We start from the raw sequence: 24,740 nt of genomic DNA on the forward strand, positions 1-24,740 counted from the left end.
AGTGGCAGCATCTTGGGACTTCTCTTGCATGGTTTAGGTGGGTATTGATTCATGTCTTCTACAGCAGACGATCATCTCAGAAAATGCAGGAATACTCTATCAGTCGCTTAAAAACCTATCAAATCTGAGGGTGTTGTGGGGACAGGAGAGATTAAGTTTTTGGTATCTAACCAGACATTTGATGATGCAGGACAAGACCCCTCTTCTTCCACCCACTGTACTAAACCCCTGTTGGCTCCCCCAGGACCTCCTACCCAGAGCTGGAGGCTGCCTGGAGAGGGAGTTAGGATCTATTTACCCCAGGTCAGAGATCTATCTCTGGGGCCAAGGGGAAGGCTGAAGGCAACTACATTGCCTCCATGTGACAGTAGGTGGCAGCACATGCATTACTATGGCAGCCCTGGGACCTGTTTGTACACCTAACTTGAAAGACATGAAAGAATATGAATGCTGCAACTTGGAGCCTCTTTCAGCCCCCAAGATTCCAAACAGGATTCCCCTTCAACCCTCTCCCTCTCATATGCTAAGACCTCATCTACCAAGTTAATTTCCGGTCCAGTGTTGTCTAAATCTCTTGAATTGCTGAGAGACAGGTGTGGGCCACTCTGTCTAGCTGATTAGAATTTTAAATTTAAGTAATAAATTTAAGAATTTATTAATTTAAGTAAATTTATTAATTTAAGTAATAATTTTAAGAATTTTATGAAAATCCAGAAGTCTGGGCTGGGGTTTTATCTCAGTGGTAGAGCACTTGGCTAGCATGTGTGAGGCACTGGGTTCCATCTTCAGCATCACATAAAAATAAATAAATAAGGGTATTATGTACATCTACAAATATATATATATAAAATCTATGCATTCACCTATGTAAAACAAGCATGGTAAAATATTAAACAAGACTGAAACCCCAGAAACTATAATAGATTATGTAAAAGTTAAATTTTTTAGATGGAAAAATAGAACATAAACACTGTCATTTGAAAAACAGTAGATTTAGAAAAAAATTTTTTAATATAGATGGCAAACCATGGGTTTACAGCTGTACTATACAAAATGATATTACAAATTGACAAGAAAAAGACAAAACCATCCCATAGAAAAATAGCAATGTTGGGGCTGGGGTTGTGGCTCAGTGGTAGAGTGTTTGCCTAGCATGTGAGGCTCTGGGTTCGATTCTCAGCACCACATATAAATACATTTTAAAAAAAATAAAGATCCATTGAAAAATAGTAATGTCATGAATAAGTAATTTATGGGAGAATAAATTTTAAAAAGACTCAGATTCACAATTAGACAAAGAAATGAAAAATCAAGTAAAAATAAAATGTTATTCTGTTTCTACTAGAATAACTAAAACAAAAGGCACTGAATACTCTGCTTCCTGGCAGGAAAACAGAGATAGTTACACACTTGGATATTGTTGGGAGAAGAGGAGGGTGGTACAGACTGCCTGGAAAGCAATATGGCAACTTCTATGAAAACACAGCTAGGAGCTGGGCCTGGTGTTGCATGCCTATAATCCCAGGAACTCCAGAGGCTGAGGCACAGTTTGAGGCTAGGTTAGCAAGGCCCTAAGCAATTTAGCAAGACCCTGTCTTAATACATAGCCAAATAAACAAATAAATAAAAAAGGACTGAGGATGAAGGTTAGTGATAGAGTTCTTGCCTACTATGCTCCAGGGCTCTGGATCTGGTCACCCCCATACAGCAAAGTAAAACAAAATAAAAACACCCCTCATCTAGCACCAGGCACAGTGGCATGACTGTAATTCCAGACACTTGGGAAGCTAAGGCAGGAGGATTGCAAGTCTGAGGCTAGCCTCAGCAACTTAGCAAGACCCTCAGCAACTTAATGAGACTCTGAAAATTAAAAAATAATAATAATAAATAAAAAAAATATTTTTAAAGGACTGGAGATTGGCTCAGTAGTAGAGTGCTTCTGGGTTCCATACTTAGTACTGAAAAAAAAAAAAAAAAGAAAAGAAAAAGAATTGACCTCTTCTGAGTTGCCCTTCACCCACACTGTGCCCTTCACAGATTCCTTCCTTTCCCTATACCCATGTACCCATGGGCATTGAGGATCACATCTGAATCATGTCTGTCTCTTCCATAGATTAAATATTCAGTAAGTCTCTTTGAATGATTGCTTCTTTACGCATCCTGGACAGTCTGCAGATGGAAGGTGGGTGCCATAGCCTCATGCCTCACAGAAACTCCTAGAGCAGTCCACCTCAAATTTTTTCTTCATTTCCTTCTTCTTGTGCTGGGGATCCAATCCAGGGCCTTGTGTATCACATGCCAACCATGTGCTCTATCACTGATCATCCACTCCAACACCTAAAAAAATCTTTTTTTTTTTCTCTTTTCTTTTTTGCTCTGCTGGGATTGAACCCAGGGCCTTATACATGCTAGGCAAGCACCTTATCACTGAGCCATGCTCTCAGCCCTGGAAGCCATTTTTTTTTTTTTTTTTTTTTAGAGAGAGAGAATTTTAATATTTTTTTTTGTTTTCAGCGGACACAACATCTTTGTTCGTATGTGGTGCTGAGGATCGAACCCGGGCCGCACGCATGCCAGGCGAGCGCGCTACCGCTTGAGCCACATCCCCAGCCCCTGGAAGCCATTTTTCATTCCTTTTCATCCTTTCTCTCATTCCCAACATCTAATCCATGAACTTTCTGCCAAGTCATCTTCAAAATATACATTATTTATTATACATAGGGGATACAGCTCAGTGACAGAGTGCTTGGCTAGCACACACTCCCCAGGACTGAAAATAAAACAAAAACCAAAAATGTTGCTTTCTATTTCTATTGCCACCATATTAGTCCAAGGCATCACTGTGTATCATCTCATTACTGCTTTTCTTGTATGATCTTCCCATATTTCCATTATTTTTTTTTGCTGTAGCTTTATTGAAGTAAAATTGAAGTACAACAAAATGCACATATTTGAAGTATGCAATTTGATCTGTTTTGACATATATGTAACCAATTCAATCAATATAAAAAGCATTTCCATTACTTTTTTAAAATTTGAAATCATGCAGACTGTGTTTCCTACATGTTTTATTACATTAGAAATCAATTACCTTAAGCTAAATAGAAACCCACCCCCACATGTCAACTATTTCAAAATTAAATGGCACAACTTACAAGTATCTCAGAAGAAAGCACAAGAAAAGTAAATAAAAAGTGCTTTGAACTGAGTAATAAAAGCTTCTGTAGGATGAAACAGTACTCAGATGAACATTTATAACTTAAAGTACTTGTATCAGAAAGACGCTAGAAAAACAATCAAATTATTTTCAAGTTATATAGTAGGAAGAAAAAATAAGTGTAGGGACAGAAATATATGAAATAGAAAAGAAATAATACAGCTAAAATTTGATAAAAAATAAATAAGTCTAATCAAGAAAAAAGCAAGAATATGAAAATGAATATCAACGGAAAGGGAGCTATCAAAATAACCCTACAGATGCTAAAAATATATTAAGGTAATATTACAATTTATGCCAACATATGTGATAGCTTACATAACATGGCCTTGATCCCTCATAATCCTTACTGGACACAGAGGTATTGATGGAGCTCTTGAAATGTAAATAGGATCACACTGCTTCTTTTCTCTAAATCTGTCAAAAATGTCCCTCAGGCATAGAGTATGCTCCAACTCTTTACAGGAACTTCAAGATGGTCCCAGGTGGGCTGGTGGTATTTGGCTGTCATTCTAGTGACTGGGGGAGATTGAGACAGGAGGATCAAAAGTTCAAGGTCAGCCTTAGCTACTTAGTGAGGCCTTAAGTAACTTAGCAAGCCTGTCTCAAAATAATTATAAAAGTGTGTGTGTGGGGGAGATGTTGGGGATATGGCTCAGTGAAGAGTACCTCTGGGTTCAATCCCCAGCGGTTGGGGGATCTGCTTCCCCCACTTCTTGCAGTGCCTCTAACCAGGGCTGGCACCTAGTGAATGATGAAAATGTGGGTCCTTTGTTTAAAAAAATAATTAAGAATTTCCAGGGCCTGGGGTCGTGGCTCATGGTAGAGCACTTGCCTCTCATGCATGAGACCCTGGGTTCGATCCTCAGTAGCACAAAAAATAAATAAAAATAAAGATTAAAAAAAAAAAAACAATAATTTCCAGGAAGCAAGAGCAGAGTATTAAACCAAGTATGGGACCATTCTGAGTACAGAGCCCTGAGTGACCATCCCTGCCTCTGTCTCTGGCGGTGCCTCAGCCTGGAATACTCTGCCCCAGTTTATAACTCCCAGTTCTCAGCTCAAATGTCACCTCCTCCTGAGATCTCATCTGACTTGCTGAATTTAAACTAGTCCCATCCAGTTCTTTTCTCTTACATCACCCAGTGTTATTATTTTTTCTTAAACACTTATCTGCCTGAAATGATCTTGTTTTTTCTTTGTGTTCTGTCTGTTTCCTCACCGGCTCCCCAGGCTAGAACATGAACTAGATGAGAACAGGGACTTTCTCTGCTAAGCTCAGTGCCTCTAGCACCCAGGATGGGCTGATTCAGACTAGGCACATGGTGTATATTTAATGAATAAGGGAATGGATATGATAAAGAATGCCCTCCAAGAAGCAAGTCTAGCATCCTGGCCCTCTATTGCAGGGTGGTGGTGGGGCTGTGTGGCAGCAGTGCTTTCTTTTTTTTTTTCTTTTGAAAATGCTCCTCTCCTCTACTGCTTTAATTCCATCCCTTTTCACACAGTTATGTTCCTGTTACTGGAGATGAAATTGATGACTACAAATGTAGTCCTAGACCAGAGGTTCTGATAGAGTAGGTTCAGAGATAGGTGCTGTGGTACACACCTGTAATCCCAGCAGCTTGGGGAGGCCAAGGCAAGGGAATTGTGGGTTCTAAGCCAGTCTCAGCAATTTAGCAAGGCTCTAAGCAACTTAGCAAGACTCTGTCTCTAATTAAAATATAAAAAAAGGGCTCAGTGGTTAGGTGCCCCTGGCTTCAATCTCTGGTTAAAAAAAAAAAAAAATCAGGTCAGGTAATGGCCCCAAAGACCAAACAGAAAAAGTTCATGGTGAAAATCAGGAGAGGAACCTTAATCAATATGGCTATATTGGCAAGGCAAAGTGAGATCAAGCATCTCAGCTCTGTGTTTGGAGTGTTGACATGAGCTGCAGGCTTAAAATGAAGAAGAATTAGGGCAGGGGATAAGAAGTATGCATAACTAAGCCATTTTGGTCAAACTGTGGTCTGGTTGATCATTATCTCAGTTCTGGTTCTGCCAGGTGGCTCCAGAAAAGTCTTTATCAGTGGAGGGGACAATCTTCATTTGATGCTCAGGATGTTTATCTATCAGACCTGTGATCCTGCAAAGAGGAAATCCGGTTCTCATGAGTCACTTGCTCCTTGTTTGGGTCCAGGGACAGTCTCATTATGTGTTATGCTCCTGCAAGGCTGCGCTATTCCAGGAAGATGTAGGGTAGTGACTGCAGACTTCCATGTATCATCCAGGGATCTGAAACAGGACGCTGTAAATGTTCCTACAAATCTTGTCTCAATCTTGAAGGGGAATGAAATAGATTAAATAAATTTAGGCTTCATAAGACATGCATTATATACATATATACATCTATCAATCAATCTCTCTCTCTCTCTCTCTCTCTCTCTCTCTCTCTCTCTCTCTCTCGCTGTACTGGAGATTGATCCCAGGGCCTTGTGCATGGTAGATGAGCACTGTACGACCAAGCTGCATCCTTACCAATTTTTAGATGAATATTTCTTTCTTTTTTTTTTTTTTTAAAAAAAGAGGGAGAGAGAGAGAGAGAGAGAGAGAGAGAGAGAGAGAGAACTTTTTTAATATTTATTTTTCAGTATTTGGCGGACACAGCATCTTTGTATGTGGTGCTGAGAATCGAACCCGGGCCACACGCATGCCAGGCAAACGCGCTACCACTTGAGCCACATCCCCAGCCCATGAATATTTCTTAAATAATTAATATGCCTATCTATATAACTGAGCAGGTCACAAATGTAAGGTAATAAAGGAGACACATACAAAATGAAGAAAGAGCTAACAAGATTTATCCTACTTTTAGTTATCCATTGGGCATCCTTGCAAGTATAGCAAAGGCAGTCTCTCTAACTTCCTTTATTATTATAAACAGACCATATTTGAACAAATTACTTGACCTCTCTGAGCTTTGCCTCTCTATCTGCCCAATGAGGATAATTATGCTATCACCTCTTTGCATCATTTTGGGACAAAAATGCTGTGATACCTATAAACTATGTTATTAATTTAAGAGAGGCCGTGGTGAAAGTTGGGTGCAGTGACATGTGTCCCAGCTACTCAGGAGGCTGAGACAGGAGGATCACTTGAGCCCTGGAATTTGAGGCAAGCCTGGGCAAAATAGCAAGATTTTGTCTCAAAAGAAAAGAAAATACCAGGTGCATTAGCAAATGCCTATAGTCCCAGTGACTCAGAAGGCAAGCATGAGGATCACAAGTTTGAGGCCAGCCTCAACAACTTAGCAAGAGCCTCAGCAACTTAGCAAGACTCCATCTCAAAAAATAAAAAGGACTGGGATGTAGCTCAGTGGTAGAGCAACCCTGGGTTCAATCCCCAGTATCAAGGGGGAAGGAAAGGAAGGAAGAAGAGAGAATCAGTGGTAAAATGAGAAGGACACAGGGTTCTGGTTCTAGCTCTTCACTGACTACTGTGTGACCTTGATCAAGTGATTCTACCTGTTGGAGCCTCTACATCATTGTCCACAAAATGGTTGTGGTGATTAAATGTGGTGGTGCAGGCCTGTAATCTTAGTGACTCAAGAGGCTGAGGCAGGAGGTTCACAAATTCAAGACCAGTCTGGGCAGCTTACTGATGCCTATCTCAAACTAAAAAATAAAAAGGTTGGGGATCTATCTCAATGGTAAAGCACCCCTTGGTTCCAATTGGCAGTCAGACACACACACACACACACACACACACACATACACACACTCACTCACTCACACACACGCTTTCCCTTGGCAAATATGGGACCATTTAAACATCAAAATGAGTAATGATTACATTGGTTTATAAAACTGAAGCAGAAGCAGCAGCAGCAGCAGCAGTCACAAAACTATAGTGATATCCTAAAAGGGTGAAGAAGAGAGGAGAAAACTCTTCTTTATAAAATTCCTGTTGTAAATGTAAGAGAAATGATAGAATTAGAGATGATAGAATTTTGTAACTATTGTTTTAATAAAGGATTCAGGCAAAGGTCATATGTGGATGATAAAACCATTGAGTGAAAGGTGGTTGAAAAATAAGCCAGGCCTGGTGGTGCACACCTTAATTCCAGCTGCTCGGGAGGCTGAGACAGGAGGACTGCACATTCAAAGCCAGCCTCAGCAAACGCTAGGCACTAAGTAGCTCAGTGAGACCTTGTCTCTAAATAAAATACAAAATAGGACTGGGGATGTGGCTCAGTGCTGAGCCCCTGAGTTCAATCCCTGTAACAAAAAAAAAAAAAAAAAAAGGAAAAAATAAAGAAAGAAAAAAAGAAAAAAAAAGATATTTACATGGTTTCAAAGTATTATCCTTTACAATGTAGCAATTGAACTGAAGACCCTTTAGACAAGAAATGAAACTCAACATTACCAAGATGGGGATAAGTTGATACTATGTACCTCCTAACTGAGGAAAAGATACAACATCAGCTATTTAGTTTTAGTTTAGTTTTTTTGTTTGTTTGTTTGTTTTTTGGACTTGACCACTGAGTCACATCCCAAGGCCATTTTTGTATTTTATTTAGAGACAGGGTTTCACTGAGTTGCTAAGCACCTGGATTTTGCTGAGGCTGGCTTTGAACTCACGATCCTCCTGCCTCAGCCTCCTGAGCCACTGCAATTACAGGTGTGCACATTGCATCTGGCCTGAATACTTTTTTTTTTTCCTGACATTTCATGCTCTTTGATGTATTCCCTGTTCTCTGATGCCATCTTTTTTTTTGGGAAGTGGGTGGGAGGCAATGCTGGGGATTGAACCCAGGGCCTTGTGCATGCCAGCCAAGCACTCTACCAACTGAAACTATATCCCCATCTCTCTGATGCCATCTTCTGTCTCCATGGTTATTTTAATTCTTTTTATGATTTCTTCAACTCTTTTCATTATCTCTGGTTCCTCTGATTTTATTTTCTTTGTGTGTGTGTGTGTGGTCTCTCTTTCCTAGCACAGGTTCCCTTCAGATGTCTGGTAATTCTGATTTTATACATAAGAGGAAGGGACTAAAAAGCAGCTGAGTGGAGGGGCTGGGGATATGGCTCAAGCAGTAACGCGCTCACCTAGCATGTGCGAGACGCTGGGTTTGATCCTCAGCACCACATAAAAATAAAATAAAGATGTGTCCACCGAAAACTAAAAAATAAATATTAAAAAATTTTTAAAAAAATGTTGTGTCCACCGAAAACTGAAAAATAAACATTAAAAAAATTCTCTTAAAAAAAAAAAGCTGAGTGGAAGCTCTGTATGAATGGGGATTCCTGAAAGATGCACTTTTCTGCGGGGTATTTGGGCACGAACCTGATCTTCATGTTAGGGAGGACTATTCCTACCCTCCATTGTGGATACATGATCTTTCTTCCCTAAAACAATTTTGCAGAGAAGGTTCCTATGATCTCTTAGCTGGGAGAAATTCTGACTCTGACCAGACTGTTGGCCTTTGCCAAATCCTCCCACTTCAGCAGCTGTTTCCTCTTTAGTTGTGCCAGATATGCTAAGATCCAGAGCCTACCTGGTTCAGTCTTTCCATGAGAAGACTCTCCAGCTGCTACCTAGATGGTAAAAGGGATTTAGAGTCTAACTGCTCCCCAGCCTGCCTTGGAACCAACCCTCTGCTTTCAGCCGCATCCAGACCCTCACCATCAGTGGGTACCAGGTGCTTCCAATAACTAGGCTTTGTTCGTACTCCTCAGTGTTAATCAACTTTCCTGGCATCCTGCACTCCATCACTTAGTTTTCTCCATTCTACTAAAGCCATTTACTTATCTAAGTTCTACGGTTTCCGAAATATTTTTGACAAATCTTGTCTGATATTGATCCTTCTCCAGGGCTCTTTGTCCGTGAGAGTTTATGCTGTTTTCATTCATTTGTTATTTTAGTGGGGTTTGGAGAGAGGAGGTAAATGTGTGGTGTGTATACATGTGATTCAACCTCATCAATTACCCTAAAGTCTCTTTACACCATTTATTTTCCTTGCTTCCCCTTAGACAGGGAATTCTCACTGTATTCTGCAAGGGCTGGAAGTTGTGTGTGGGCTGAGGGTAACAAAAGGGTGAAGGATATACACTCTTCCTCTGAAAAATTACATTCCACTTGACTCTTTCAGGGTAGAGTAGGGGCCATTTTTCTTTTTCTTTCCTTTTCTTTCTGGATTCACATGCTGAATCCAGAGCCTTGTGCATGTGCCGCAAGTACTCTACCAACTGAGCTGTATACCCAGATCGCCATTTTTCCATTGTGTTATTTCTGACAACTATTCTTTTCAAAATCTGGGAAGTTCTGCTAAGGGTGCTGGAGGACTGGGTGAGGTCCTCAGGAAGGGCATAGGATGGAAAAACTTTTTTTTTTTTTTTTTTTTTTAATACCGGGGATTGAACTCAGGGATACTTGAACACTGAGCCACATCCTCATCCTTTTTTTTTTTTTTTGTATTTTATGTAAAAACAGGGTCTAACTGAGTTGTTTAGTGCCTCACCATTGCTGATGCAGGCTTTGAACTCGCAATCCTCCTCCCTCAGCCTCCCGAACCACTGGGATTACGGGCATGTGCCACCGTGCCCGGTTGAAAAGCTGATTCTTAACCCACAGAAAATCAACACTGGGCAGGCACAGTAGAGATTAATTACTAAATTCAATTTTCACAGTTTATAAAAAGCTTGCATAGCAGAGCAGGGCCACATACCCATAATCCCAGTGATTTCCAAGGCTGAGGTAGGAGGATCATAAATTGGAGACCCGCCTCAGCAATTTAACAAGAGGCATCTGTCTCAAAAAAAAAAAGGGGGGGGGGAGGCCGGGGACGTAGCTCAGTAGTAAAACACCCCTGGGTTCAATCCCCAGTACTCCCGCCAGGCTCTGGATTCAATCCCCAGCGCACACAAAGTAAACTGAAACCCAGAGAGCTTTAGATTTGGATCAACTTCAGTCCCTTGAGAAATACTTCTCTCTAAGGATTTCTGGAAAATGTCAAGCTCTTTGCAGCCTTGGGCTGTTAAGTCTAGTGTTCCCTCTGCCCCAAGGCTGCGAGCCCCTTGCTGTGCCTTAGGACCAAGGTCGTTTTAAGGTGGTCCTTCTCACTACTGCACCCAGTTACTTTTGACCGTCGTTAATGTTCAGTTATGCAATTATTTTACTAGTTACTTGACTTCTCTCGCTGGAATGTAAGCCCTATGAGAGAAGGGATTCTTCCTCTTTCGTCTTCAGGGTGAAAAAAGATTGGAAATTAAATAGGCCAATTACCGCGATTTGTTCATTACACATTGTCTACATGTATCGAACTCTATGTGCTGTAAGTATCCTATAATAAGAACGAGTATTATGTCAGTTTAAAAAAATACACTTAAAAAGAAACTGGTTCTAAAGTCTGCATTTCCAGTCATACATGATGCTGCCATTTGGTGAATAAAGGAAAACAGACTTCTGCGTACATAGAAAAACAACGATGAGAAGACAACTCGAGAAAGCAAAAGCAAAACATCCAAACTGAGCCGCACCTCGCCTTTCTGACCTTTCCCTCCGGAAGTGCTTCCGTCTTTCGGGCGCGAGGGCGCAAGCGCGGCCCTAGAGTTGCTCTGGGGGTTTCGCGGAGCGGGGACTTGAAGGAAGGTTCCGCCTCCGGGGCTGGGAGACGCGTGCGCCGACGCAGCTCTCGTCAGGACGCGCATTTTCGCTCGCTCACTCCCCAGGCTGCGCGCGCCCGGTGGGCGTGGGAGGAGGCGGGGAACGAGGGAGGGGGGCGGGCGTCGCGGGAGAGAAGGAGCGAACCGGAGAGCGTCGTCCTGAGAGGAGTGAAGGCGGCAAAATGGCGGACCGCTTCTCCCGCTTCAACGAGGACCGAGACTTTCAGGTAAACACGGGCCTCGCCGAGGATCCGGGGAAGCCTCTGGCGGATCCCGGAACCTCCTTAGCTCCTGTCTCCCGGCTCGCTTTCCTTCTGGGCTCTGCTCGGGCTGGCGAACCGCCTCACTCTTCTGCCTCGGATTTCTCAAGGGGCCTCTCAGCTTGAGCCGAGGCCGCATCTCCTCTTACTCCCATTCTCCTATCTTTTAAACCCAGGTTTGGCTTTGCGTTTCGGAACCCCAGCCGGGCGCTTTTGTGGGGGGCTGTGTTTTCGTCGGATGACGGTCCTGTGCAGGCGCTGGACTGGCTCCCAGGGGAAAAGAGGGTTGGATGGGGTTGGAAAGGCTTGGGGCGAGTGTTGCCGAGGCCAGGGCTTTCAACGCCTGCCAGCTTTTGCTCACACGGATCTTCTTGGGGTTACACTCCGCTTTTTCTTTACTGCGATAAATACATCCTTCTATTGTCTTGATTTTCCTTTTCTCTTATCCAGGAAAAGGGTACTTTAGCTATTATCCGCTTTTTTTTTTTTTTGTTAGTCAAACATGGACATTTCTCCGGGTATTGATGCTAATGTTGTTATTAGGCCGTTATTTGGGATTGGAAAACAATAAGTTATAGGAATGTGGACCGCTGTAAGCTTAACTCCAAATCCTACCTCCAAAGGAGATTTGTGAGAAGCATAATGATAATGGCTTTTCCAAGTGTGTGATAACAAGTGCCAAAAGCTTGATTTCGACCCCCCCTCCCAGACGTTGGTATGGAAAAATACCCTTGTGATGGCAAGTTTTATTGGGGGGTGGGGGAACCTGAATAGAAAACTCGACTTTTGGCTGTTTAAAATACATAGCTGTTGGGCATTGTTACTGCAGAAATATCAGCGACTGAAAGATTTTGTAGAGATTGGCTATTTCTAGGTAAAATACGCCCTCAGAGTCCCAAAGAAACCACTGCATTACTACCGCATATCCTGGCAATAGCAATTTGGGTCAGGGGATGAACCTCAGAACTCAAGTTTTTAATCCCGCTGCAGATCTTCCTCAAAGCAACACGGGGATACTCTAAATGTGTTTCAGAGAGCAGTTTGAAGGTTTGGAATTCCTTGAGATGATTGGGTTGGTAAATAAACAGGTAAAGCAGCTTAACAGATTAAAACCAACGCTGTTGACAGTGTAGTGTATAGAGGGCCATGAGAAGTTTTTCAGCATTAAGGGATGGGGGGTGTGTATTGAAAAGCTGCAGCACAATACAGAACCTCAGGATATTGTAAGAATATCATGGAGGTCCACTGAAGTTTGAAGCAGTTTGTACTAGCCATTTGACCCCTGAGAAAGACTTTAAAAAAAAAATTTATTTTTTAGTTGTAACTGAACACAATACCTTTATTTATTTACTTTTATGTGGTGCTGAGGATGCAACCCAGGGCCTTGCACATTCTAGGAGAGCGTCTAGGGCTGAGCCACAACCCCAGCCCCAGAAATACTTTTTTTTTTTTTTTTTTTAAAGCACACACCAGAAAACATGATTGGGCTGCAATGTGTGAAACTTTTTTTGGTAATTTCTAAGGAGACATATTGATAATGAAAACTTTCAAATGCCTTTTAGAAAAGAAAATTCCAGGACTGGGGACATAGCTCAGTTGGTAGAGTGCTTGCTTTGCATGCACAAGGCCCTGGGTTCAATCCCCAGCACCAAAAAAAAAAAAAAAAAAAGAGAGAGAGAGAGAATTCCTAATAAAATTGAAAACATAATATGGACAGTTTTAAGTTTTGAGGAAAAATGGCTGTCAAACACAGAATTTCAGCCGGCTTATCAAACAGGGTTTGCAGGACCTTGAATGAAGATTTTGAAACTGTAGACAACAGGATGTGAATGCTGTTATACACACACACACACACACCAAAAAAAAAAAAATTGAGGTTATACTGTACCTTTTCAATATCCAGTTTCTGAGATGACTCTCTTCTGAGGTGGTTACTGTAGGACCTGATTTTAGTTGTTTAGTGGTCATTTGAAAATATATACGATTTAATTTTCTGCTTTTATGTTGAAATAACCCACTCTTGCTGTGTTGGGTCGTCCAGGAAAATTTTGTTTTTTAAAATTCATATGTTCCAGCATTTGGGGTAAATAAGAGTATTGGGAATGGAAACCTTTTAGACAATTATAAGATGTTAAAAACTTTTGGGACCCCCTCCTCCTCCTTTTGGTGGTGATTGGTATCTAACCCAGGGAGGGCTTTGCACATGCTAAGCATGAGTTACATTCCCTGCCTGTTTTATAAGTATTATGCTAACATTTCTTTAAAGCATTCATTTAAAAATACTTAGAGGCTGGGGGGGTAGCTCAGTGGTAGAACACTGCATGGGGGTGAGGTAGTCAGGTGAAAACAGTGTGGTATTTTTTTTTTTTTTTTTAGGATGGTTTACTAAAGGGGAATATATATATTGACCTTTATTAATGATGCCCTTTGATTTAAAGTTATTGGAGAGAAATGAAATGTAATAGAATGCTCCTGCAAATAATGTATCTGTAACATTTTTCAAGTTCAGATTATTCAAGATTAAAAGTGGCCTCTTTTTAAGGTTTAAGTGATAAATGAGGTTAAACCACTGACTACACTTGAAAACAAACCCATGGTAGGTTTCCAAACAGTGAATAGATCTTGTTGCTTTAAGCAGATCTCATAGCATTGGAAATTTCTCTGTTCATCTTCTCTGGTAAGTTCCAGATGACTGCCCCCCCCCTTTCCCTTTAATTTGGAAATATAATTTGAAATTTTAGAATTTCACTCTTTACCAATTTACTATGAAGTGCAAATTTTGGAGCGTTTGAATGTTATCTCTAAAATAGTTGGGCTTATTATTAGACTTTTGTGAACATCTAAAGTTTTAATTTTTCTTTCTTTCTTTCTTTCTTTTTTGGTGCTGAGGTTACACACAAGACCTCAGGGGTACTAGACAAGGGCTGTACCACTGAGCTACACTTCAGCCCAAAGGTCTTTTGTCTAATATAGTGAGAGGTTTAACTTGTATGCCATTTGAAGTATTTATGAATATAGGCAGTAATTGTTACCAGTGATATATATTTTTTAAATTTGGTAACTATTGTAATAATACAAAGGTGCCTGGTGTGGTACATGTTTGTAATCTCAGTGACTTTAGAGGCTGAGACAGGAGGATCAAAGCCAGTCTCAGCAACTTGGAGAGGTCCTGAACAACTAGTGAAACCCTATCACAAACTGAAAAGGGTTGGGGATATAGGTAGCTCCTTAAGTTCTTAAGTTCTTATCACTGTCAAGAAGCCTCCCTAGATGGGAATACCTCAAAACAAAACAAATCCCAGATACTTTTCTATGAGGCTTATGTGTGTTGTCATACTCTTCACAATAACCCTACAATGTAGGTATTACTTCTATTTTCAGGTGAAGTAGCTGAGGCACAGAAAGTTAAGGAAACAGATGTGTATAATACATCCATTAAATGGCAAAACCTGGATTCAGAATGACTTTTTGACTCCTGTGCTCAAATTATCTCTGCTGGCAATTACATATTTTATATAGCTGTACATGAGTCATCAAATGTGGAGGATAAACTTATAGGTCACAAAGTATAAGTGAGCTTTTAGAAAGGTGATACAATTACAGTTTTTACTCTGTTCTGTTTTGTCCAGATCTGTTTCTTTTTGATCTGCCAGAGGCTTTTAGGGAGGCTTCTTGACAGTGATAAGTTACACTGTGTCAAGGATATATTGTTAACTATTCTAGTTTAGTTTTGTCTAGGTTATCCCCTTCTAGAAATCAAGCCTCAGGGCCTTGTCCATAGTAGGCAGGTGCTCTACCATTGAGCTATACTTCCAGCCCCTTGACTAACTTTTTAAAAGTTGATTTGATATATTTATTTATTCATTTATATATTTTTGTGGTGCTGGGATCAGACCCAGGGCCTCATGCCTACTAGGCAAGTTTTCTACCACTGAGCCACACTGTATCCTCCCCTAGAACACAACACCCTCACTTCATTTATCCATCCATCTATCTATTTTTTTTAAAAGAGAGAGACAGAGAGAGAGAGAATTTTAAAATTTATTTATTTTTTAAAGTTTTTGGTGGACACAACATCTTTGTATGTGGTGCCTAGGATCGAACCCAGGCCGCACGCATGCCAGGCGAGTGCGCTACTGCTTGAGCCACATCCCCAGCCCCCTATTTATTTATTTTTATGTGGCACTGAGGATCAAACCCAGTGCCTTGGTCTGGGGTTGTAGCGCAGTAGTAGAGTGCTGGCTTAGTATGTTCAAGGCCCTGGGTTTGATCCTCAGCACCACATAAAAATAAAATAAATAAAAGTGTTGTGTCCAACTACAACTAAGAAATAAAATATTTAACAACAACATCAACAAAAACAAAAAGAACCAGTGCCTCACATGTGCTGGGCAAGCACTCTACCACTGAGCCACAAACCCAGCCCCCCCCTTAGTTTTTTATTTATTTATTAGTTGTAGTTGGAAACAATACCTTTATTTCTTTCTTTTTTTTTTTTTAAAGAAAGAGTGAGAGAGGAGAGAGAGAGAGAATTTTTAATATTTATTCTTTAGTTCTCGGCGGACACAACATCTTTGTTGGTATGTGGTGCTGAGGATCGATCGAACCCGGGCCGCACACATGCCAGGCGAGCACGCTACCGTTTGAGCCACATCCCCAGCCCCAAACCTTTATTTCACTTATTTATTCTTATGTGGTGCTGAGGATCGAACCCAGGGTCTCGCACGTGCGAGGGGAGCGCTCTACCTCTGAGCCACAACCCCAGCCTCTCTCTTAGCTTTTTAAAGTGGTATTTTATCTTTGGAAATCTGTGTCATCTAGGCTGACTTTTTTTTGTTTGTTTGTTTTTAAGAGTTTCAACTATTTCTTTAAGAATCTGACTTCAGTTTCTGAATGAGATGGGACTTCTACCTTTGTTTACCAAATAAGACATTTATTTATAGATCAAAGTGTTACACAAACTAATGGAAAATACATATTGTAATTTAAGATACAGATGTATTCACCATTTTGAATTTCAGATCCATTAAAGAAACTTTTTAAAAAAATTTTTTAGTTGTAGATGGACTCAATATCATTTATAAAATTTATTTTTTGTAGTTGTACATAATACCTTATTATTTATTTATTTATTTATTTATTTATTTATTTATTTATTTATTTATTTATGGTATTGAGGATTGAACACAGTGCCTCACACATGTGAAGCAAATACTCTACCATTGAATTACAACCCTGGCCCCAAGAAAGTTTTGATCTAGGGCTGGGGATGTGGCTCAAGCGGTAGCGCGCTCACCTGGCATGCGTGCTGCCCGGGTTCGATCCTCAGCACCACATACCAACAAAGATGTTGTGTCCGCCAAAAACTAAAAAATAAATATTAAAAAAAAATTCTCTCTCTCTCTCTCTCTCTCTCTCCTCTCTCTTTAAAAAAAAAAAAAAGAAAGTTTTGATCTACGTTGTTATATAGCTCTAAGATGCTATAAGATACAGTGCTTTGGTAGAGCAATTGCCTACCATTTGCAAGGCCCTGGGTTGAATCTCCAGCACAGGTTGGGGGCTGGTGTGTGGTGTTTTATATTTTATTGTTTTTTTATTGTGCAGCCATTAATGGTGATGCAACTGAATGCTAGTGAAGAAATGTTCTTTAGTATGTTTACTTGCAGAGGACTATTAGTTGTTATTCTTAGTCTTCTCTTAGATTTTTTTTTTTTTTGTACTGGGGATTGAACGCAGGGGCACTCAACCACTGAGCTACATACGCAGCAGCCCTATTTTGTATTTTTTATTTAGAGACAGGGTTGCACTGAGTTGCTTAGTGCCTGGCTTTTGCTAAGGCTGGGTTTGAACTCTCAATCCTCCTGTCTCAGTCACTGATATTACAGGCTTGCATCACCACACCCAGCTTCTTTAGGGTTTTAATGACAGTAATTGATCAATGAGGCCAAGCATGTTGGCAAACACCTGTAATCGCAGAGACTTGGAATGCTGCGGCAGGAGGATCACAAATTTGAGGTCAGCTTCAGCAATTTAGTAAGATCCTAAGCAACTTAGAGAGACCCTCTGTAAATAAAATATAAAAGTACTGAGGTTGTACCCAGATTAAATCCCTTCCCCCCCAAAACAAGTAAAAGTTGCCCAAGAAATTTTTAGAATTAATATAAGTGATCATAATGTTAAATAGCAACAAGCAAGTTAATGTTTTATTTGTAGAATTCCTTCTTTTTTTTTTTTTTTTTAAGTGCTGGCAGTCAAACCCAGCCTTGTGCAAGCTAGGCACGTGTTCTAATACTGAGCTATACCTCCTGTCCCCTTATTGTGTTTCATATGATTCTAGGATATGACCTTCAGATTTTTCTTAGTTGAAACATTAAATGAAGAGATTCATACTTTTAAGATACTTAGGTCACAGAAGCCGATTAGTACATTGTATGGTTCTTTGGAATAGAATTGGCATTCTAAAGCAGGGATGCCAGAGATGACATATGCGAGAGTGTTTTAATCATTTCCTGTGTCTCTTTTCCTCATTTGGAAGAAATGCCACAAGCTATGAAAATCATTGTTAGCTTGCTCAGGATACTGAAACTTAGGCAAAATCATTTCTGTTTCCAATCCCATAGTATGATAGGTGGCAAGGATTGGAACCAATAAAATACCAGTTTCAAAATGCTGATGATAAATCGGTATGATTATTAATATATGCAAAATGATAATATTATTGGATAATATATTCAAGAGTGACCAAAGATCAACATAGGGAAGGTTCCCTGAGTGAAGAGGTGTTTGCTTTGGCAGAACATATACTAAAATTGGAATGATACAGAGAAGATTAGCATGGCCCTGCTCAAGGATGATGCACAAATTTGTGAAGCGTTCCATTAAAAAACAAAAACTAGAGTGAATGGTATATAGTTAAAAGTAGAAAACACTTGAACATGTGGGACATATCAAGGAATAACACCACAGAGACATAAGTTTTTTTTTTTTTTTTTGGTGGGGTGGTTATATTGGGGTTGTGAAGAACTGTGATTGTAGGCTTCTGGTGTACTTAGGCATGAGAGGCCAATAAGAAGCATATTTGTACAAATATACTGTTGATTAGTATCTCAGGGCTGTTCTAGTACAGTCAAAAATATAGAAAAGCAGAAGTCCCTATTTTATTTTTTTATGTACAGTTCTCAATAGAATACTCTGCAGAGGGATTCTTTTATCACATTTTCTTAGGTTTTATGATATGTTATATAGTGAACATGAAAATATTTGACTTAAAAATATAAAAAACATATGTAATTAGACATTGTGATTATGCTGCTTTATAGCTATCTGAGATACATTCCCAAGTGATTTCTTCTGGGTTTGCAAAAAAATTTTTGTATTTTTAATTTTTGTGTGAGACCGAGTTTTGCTAAGTGGCCTAGGCTAGTCTTGTGATCTTCCTGCCTAAGCCTCCTGAGTTGCTGGGATTACAGGTCTATACCACCATGCCCATCATGAAAAAAATTATTATTTTTGGTGCCAGGAATTTACTCCAGGGCCTTGAGTTTGCTAAGCACATGCTCTATCATCGAGTTATACTCTCAGTCTCATGATAAAATTCTTTTTTTTTTTAACCATACGATTTATTTTTATTTTTTTTAGTCATACCTGACAGCAGAATGTATTTTGACATATAATACATACATGGAATCATAATGTCTATTCTATTCTGCTGCCCTTCCTATCCCCCCTACTGATAAAATTCTTTTAGGAGCTAAAAGGTATAGCTCATGATAAGAGTACTTACCCAGCATGTGTAAGGCCCTGGGTTTGATCCCCAGCAATGCAAAGAAAGGGAAAAAAAAGTTTTCTGAAAAAAAGTAGCAGGAATTCATGAGATTTTGAATTATGGATCTGAAATCCATGTAGAGGTTTTGTCTTTGTTCTTATGACTTAGTCAGTTTCTAATATTTTATTAATGAAAATGGGTTCTTGCTTGAGGTATATATATATATATATCTCCAGGTATTTTGTTTTGTTTTAAATATTAGGAGTTGAACCCAGGGGCATCTAACTACTGAGTCACATCCCCAGACCTTTTTATTTTTTATTTTGAGACCGGGTCTTAGTAAGTTGCTGAGGTTGGCTTTGAACTTTTGATATACCTGTCTCAGCTTCTTGGGCCACTTTGATTACAGATGTGCACCAGTCCAGTTCTTGAATTCTATTAAGTTCCTCCTTTGAAACAGCCTGGTACTTTTGCTTGTATGTCTGGCATTAATCCTTTTTTTTTTCCTTTTCTTTTCATTTCTTTCTTTCTTTTTTCTTTTCATTTTTTTTGGTGGTGCTAGGGATTGAACCCAGGGCTTTGCATTTGAGGCAGTGAGGCAAGCACTCACCAACTGAGCTGTATCCCCAGCCCGGCATTAATCCTTTTCATATCAGCATTGCCACTTAGAATTAGTGAAAGCAGATTCATGATAATTACCAAAAGAATTACAAATGACCACCACAAATACTGAAAGAAGTCATTGATTTGATATTGCAGTGAATCCCAGAAGATGTTGTAATGATTTTCCATTTATAAAAAGTGAATTGTTGGGCTGGGGATGTGGCTCAAGCGGTAGTGCGCTTGCCTGGCATGCGTGCGGCCCTGATTCGATCCTCAGCACCACATACAAACAAAGACGTTGTGTCTGCTGAAAACTAAAAAATAAATAAATATTAAAATTAAAAAAAAAGTGAATTGTCTATTTAACTGTGGAAGTCTAACCATATTTGTTTTAATACATAGTGTTAGTACAAAAAGTTAAATATGCCCAAGTTCAAAAAAGGAATATACTGTATTGACATGCTTATATTAAGTGATTTCTTTGAATTTTAAACAAATGTTTAGTATTTTTTAAAAAAATATTTTTTAGTTGTTGATGGACCTTTATTTATTTGTATGTGGTGCTGAGAATTGAACCCAGTGCCTCACGCGTGCTAGGCAAGCACGCTACCACTGAGCCACAACCCCAGCCCAAATGTTTTTTTTTTGTGTGTGTGTGTGTGTATTTATTTATTTATAGTTATACATGGACACAATATCTTTATTTTGTGTATTCATTTTTATGTGGCACTGAGGATCGAACCCAGGGTCTCACGTGTTCCAGGCAAGCAAGTGCTGTCTTTTACCTAATTTAGGAATGAATAGAAGAGAACAAACCTAAAGTTGTTCTTGCATTGTAGGTAGATTTGTAGCACACAGTGTTTGAGTAAATGTTATAGATAGTAAGGAATTAAAAGCTACCAGAAAATATCTTTATAATATTACATTTGGTCTCATTTCATGAGGTTTCAATTATTAGTTGTCATTAGTTTGTCATTCTTTGGCAATTACATTGATTTCAAAGAGGAATTACAATTCATTTTAGTGTTTTATAGAATTAAAATACAAAATGGCTCTTGAGTTTAAAAGTTATAATAAGAAAAAGTGATCATGTCTTCTGACATTTTAATAATGATAGTAGGAAAAGTGAACACAACTTTTGGGTCATATAACATTATTTTTCCAGAGTTAATGAGGGAAGCAAAGCTTAATTTTTGTTTAATCATTTTGTAGACAGTGCTGATCAAAATTGAGAAATTAATTTGGTACTTTGTTTTGTTTTTTGGTACTTGGGATTGAACTCAGGAGCAATTTACCACTGAGCTACATTTCTGGCCCTTTTTAATTTTTAGTTTTGAGACAGGGTCTCACCGAGTTGCTTGGGACCTAACTAAGTTTCTGAGGCTGACTTCAAATTTGTGATGCTCCAGCCTCCTAGGTTGCTGGAATTATAGGTGTACACCATAGTGTCTGGCTACTCTACATCTTTACAATTTTTTTTTTTTTTTTTTGTGTGTGTGTGTGTGTGCTCACTCTAAGGATTAAACCCAGAGCTTCACACATTCTGACTAGACTATACCACTGAACCACACTCCTAACCCATTATACCAGGTCTTGACTATAGAAGAAGTTAAAGAAGATGCTTGCAGATTTTTTGGCTGTGGTCCAATAATTTTATTTTAGTTATAAGTAAAATTATGAGGTATCTTAAAGGGCAAAAATGGTTGAAATATTAATTCGTTTAATATTGCTTTAGTATCACCTGTGGAAGAGAGATTTACCTTGAGAATAATTTCTAGAATATAGACCAATTTCTGAAAACTTGGTTAAATAAAAAATATTTGGGACTGGGGGCATAACTAAGAGGTAGAGTGCTTGACTCCATGTATAAGGCCCTGGGTTTAATTTCTAGAATTACCAGGAAAAGAAGAAAAAAGTGATTGTACTAAGAAGTGTGTGTATGTCTGTGGGGAGGAGTTATTTAAGAAGTGTCTCCCCACTTGCTCAAGGACTTCTAGATCAAGAGTAAGAAAAGTAATGATGATGTTTAGTTTGTTATTCTTAAGATTGACATGATTAACAAATGAATTGTACAGTTAGTAAATGCAAAACTCCTAAGGGAAGAATCTTTAAAGTGGGATGATTAGACATGCTTTTATGGAGAAGCTAGCATTTAAACTGGATCTTGAAGGATGGAATTGCATCTTTGCAAAGGAAAATAATGGGAGAACATTTATTTGGAGAAAATAGCCAGGGCAGAAGAAAACAAGTAGGAGCTGAGGATATAGCTCAGTGGTATTTTACTTGTCTACTATGTGTAAGGCTCTGTGCTGGATCTCCAGAACTGGAGAAAAGGGAGAGGGGAGGACAAAGCAAAAGCTAGGGCTGCAAAGTAAGTTTTATTTTAGTACTTTAAGCAGGAATGCACTAGTGATTTAAGATGTTTTTGTTAATGGATAGACATTAAAATTCCTGCTTTCTTATAACAAGATTAATTGATATTTAGTTTTGTTGGATATGCTATATCCATACAGTTAAAGCTCTTTTTTTTTTTTAAAGAGAGAGTGAGAGAGGAGAGAGAATTTTTTTTAATATTTATTTTTTAGTTCTCGGCGGACACAACATCTTTGTTGGTATGTGGTGCTGAGGATCGAACCTGGGCCGCACGCATGCCAGGCGAGCGCGCTACCGCTTGAGCCACATCCCCAGCCCCCAGTTAAAGCTCTTGATAACCAGTCTCTATTCACCAAAGTTAATGTGAATGGAACCCCATGAATTGAGGATATATACAGAGAAGTGATAATAATAATGGACCATCTGATTTTAAGCTTGGTAGGGTAATGAATAAAGACTATGGGGTTGTGGGAGATGGTAGTAGTAATGGTGAGAAGGTGAAAAGTTTGTAGGATCAATATATTTTAGGTTCTGATGGGACTTAAGACTTGTTAGAGGGATTTGTTTGTGTGAGTATACCAGAGAAAATGAGCTGGGAAGATAGAAGTTGGTGGTGGTTGGATAGTACAATGTTGAAATTATTGTTTATGACCATGAAAGTGAATAACTAAGGTACAATGGAAGACAGGATGGTTGTAGGAAAGGAAGTTAAAGAACTGAGGCACCAGGACGTTATCAGATCATTTAACCTGGAGATGATAATGATAATATTGTATACTTGTATACTGTCATGACTTAAGAAGTGCCTTTATTACATTTTTTTCTGATTGTTCTAGTAATTTAGGGAATTAAATAAAATAGTATTTCCATTTTATGGATGAGAAAATTGAGACCCAGGTATATAGTTTATCTGGTGCTGAGCTGAGTCTTATTTGTTTTGTTTCTTTTGTTTTGCAATATTAGGTATTGAACCCAGGGACACTGAGCTACATCCTCAACCTTTGTTTGTTTTTTGTTCTGAGACAGGGTCTTGCTAAATTGCCTAGACTTTCCTCCAGCTTGAACCTGTGATCCTCTTACCTCAGCCTCTGGAGTAGCTGGGATTACTGCATCCAGGTTTTTTTTTTTTTTTTTTTTTTCCTCTTGTGGGTCTGGGGATCTGACCCAGGGCCTTGTGCATATCAGGCAGGCACTTTACTAGTAGAGCTACAATCCTGGCTCTAGAGCTGAGTTTTAAACTCCAATCTTCTGATTCTTATTGTATTTTCTTTCTGCTGCACTGTATAGCTTGGCCTCTCTTGAAGGAGATGAGTGTTGGTACCATATCAGTTTGCAAAGCATTGTTTCTCATGTGAGGTAGAGTTATCTGCCAATTAATTAACTGGTAAGAAGTAGTTGGTATACTTGTCTTTTTTTTGGTATTGGAGATTGAACTTGGGCACTCGACCACTGAGCCACATCCCCAGCCCTATAGTTTTGAATTTTATAAAGAGACAGTCTCACTGAGTTGCTTAGCGCCTCACTTTTGCTGAGGCTGGCTTTGAACTCACGATCCTCTTGCCTCAGCCTCCTGAGCCGCTACAGGCATTTGCCACCGTGCCTAACTGGTATAATTGTCTTTAAAGATGATTTTTTGTTGTTGTTTTAAAAATATCTTGTGTAATAAAATTAATTGATTGTTTATGGCTTCTTGTTGACATTTCACCATGTGTGACATTTTCACCATAGGTCTATCAGACAACCCCATTTAATTTCCTCAAAATTATTGCGTGTCCATTTGTTAGCTTGGCATCATAAAAAGATAGAAAACAGGGCTGGGGATATAGCTCAGTTAGTAGAGTGCTCGCCTTGCCTGCAGAAGGCCCTGGGTTCAATCCCCTGCACCACAGGAAGAAAAAAGAAAAAACAGACCAAAGAAGTCCAGTTTGATCATTTGTTTCCAGAAAAAGCATAGATTGCGGCTGGGGTAATAGTTCAGTGGTAGAGTGCCTTGCCTAGCATATACAGAGAACCTGGCTTCAATGCCCAGCATCATCAAAACCAAAGAAAAAAAGAGACAAACAAAAACCCCAACCATCACAGCAAGAACACAGTCAATTGGAAAGGAGTTTTATACTTCTACTTGAACTTGACAGTTCAAGTTAGAGGATATTATAAACTTACCCCTGACTATTATGATGTAAAAAATTGACTGCTCTGTTATCTGGTGAGAAGAGAACAGTATCAGAGTAATATCAGCTACTATTTGTGGATTACATATTTCATTCCAGCTCTAGTACCAAGGAATTTTAGGATATTTATCTAATCCAAGATACCCTCCAAACTAGATGGTGGTGGTGGTGGCGGTATCCCCCATTTTACTGATGAAAAAGCTGAGTCTTAGAGAAATTTAGTCTACACAGTAAACTCAGATTTGAACCTTTTCTCTCTTAAGATGCGACTTTCTCTGTGGTTCCTGATATCATTAGTGTAAAATCCAAACTCACTAATCTGGCTTAAAACTCTCTGATGCCATTATAACAACTGTACTTGATTTCTTCTTTTTTCTCCTTGTTGTCTGTATCCTGGGATTTTTATTGTTTACCTGAACATGTTTAGGCTCTTTGATTATTCTTGCTTTTGCATATGCTCTTATTTTGCATATGTTGTCAAGAATATTCTTCTCTCTAGCAAATTCCTACTTATTCAAGGGTTATGCAAATGAGGCAAATGAGCCTGTTCTCTTGGTAACTAGTGCTGTCCCACAAGAGTGAGAATTTGTTCACTCCCATGAGACAGCATTAATCCAAGTATGAGAGCAAAAGCCAATTCCTACCAAGACACCTCACATTAGGCCCTAGGGGACCAAGGCCCTCTCTGAACTACAACAGCCCTCTACT

At 39.3% G+C, this 24,740-nt stretch overlaps 1 protein-coding gene, 1 long non-coding RNA gene and 1 other non-coding gene across 4 annotated transcripts in view; 2 read left to right on the forward strand and 1 right to left on the reverse strand.

Moving 5' to 3' along the window:
* Positions 1-992: 992 nt before the first annotated feature.
* LOC144376026 (uncharacterized) lies at positions 993-10,980 on the reverse strand. Its single transcript, XR_013436019.1, has 2 exons — positions 10,735-10,980; positions 993-5,535 (listed from the first exon to the last, which is right to left on the reverse strand). It is a non-coding gene; the product is annotated as an uncharacterized LOC144376026 (long non-coding RNA).
* The window catches only part of Gpatch8 (G-patch domain containing 8), a 93,759-nt gene continuing 79,982 nt past the window's right edge, over positions 10,964-24,740 (forward strand). For both annotated transcript variants that reach the window (XM_021728331.3, XM_005328121.5), the window contains exon 1: positions 10,964-11,087. In XM_021728331.3, coding sequence (XP_021584006.2) covers positions 11,043-11,087 — 45 coding nt within the window. In that variant the 5' untranslated portion in view covers positions 10,964-11,042. The remainder of the gene's footprint in view (positions 11,088-24,740) is intronic.
* On the forward strand, positions 17,902-18,005 carry LOC120884563 (U6 spliceosomal RNA). Its single transcript, XR_005726998.1, has one exon. It is a non-coding gene; the product is annotated as a U6 spliceosomal RNA (small nuclear RNA).

This window comes from Ictidomys tridecemlineatus, chromosome 3 (genome assembly GCF_052094955.1).
Source record: "Ictidomys tridecemlineatus isolate mIctTri1 chromosome 3, mIctTri1.hap1, whole genome shotgun sequence".
Lineage (NCBI taxonomy): Eukaryota > Metazoa > Chordata > Mammalia > Rodentia > Sciuridae > Ictidomys > Ictidomys tridecemlineatus.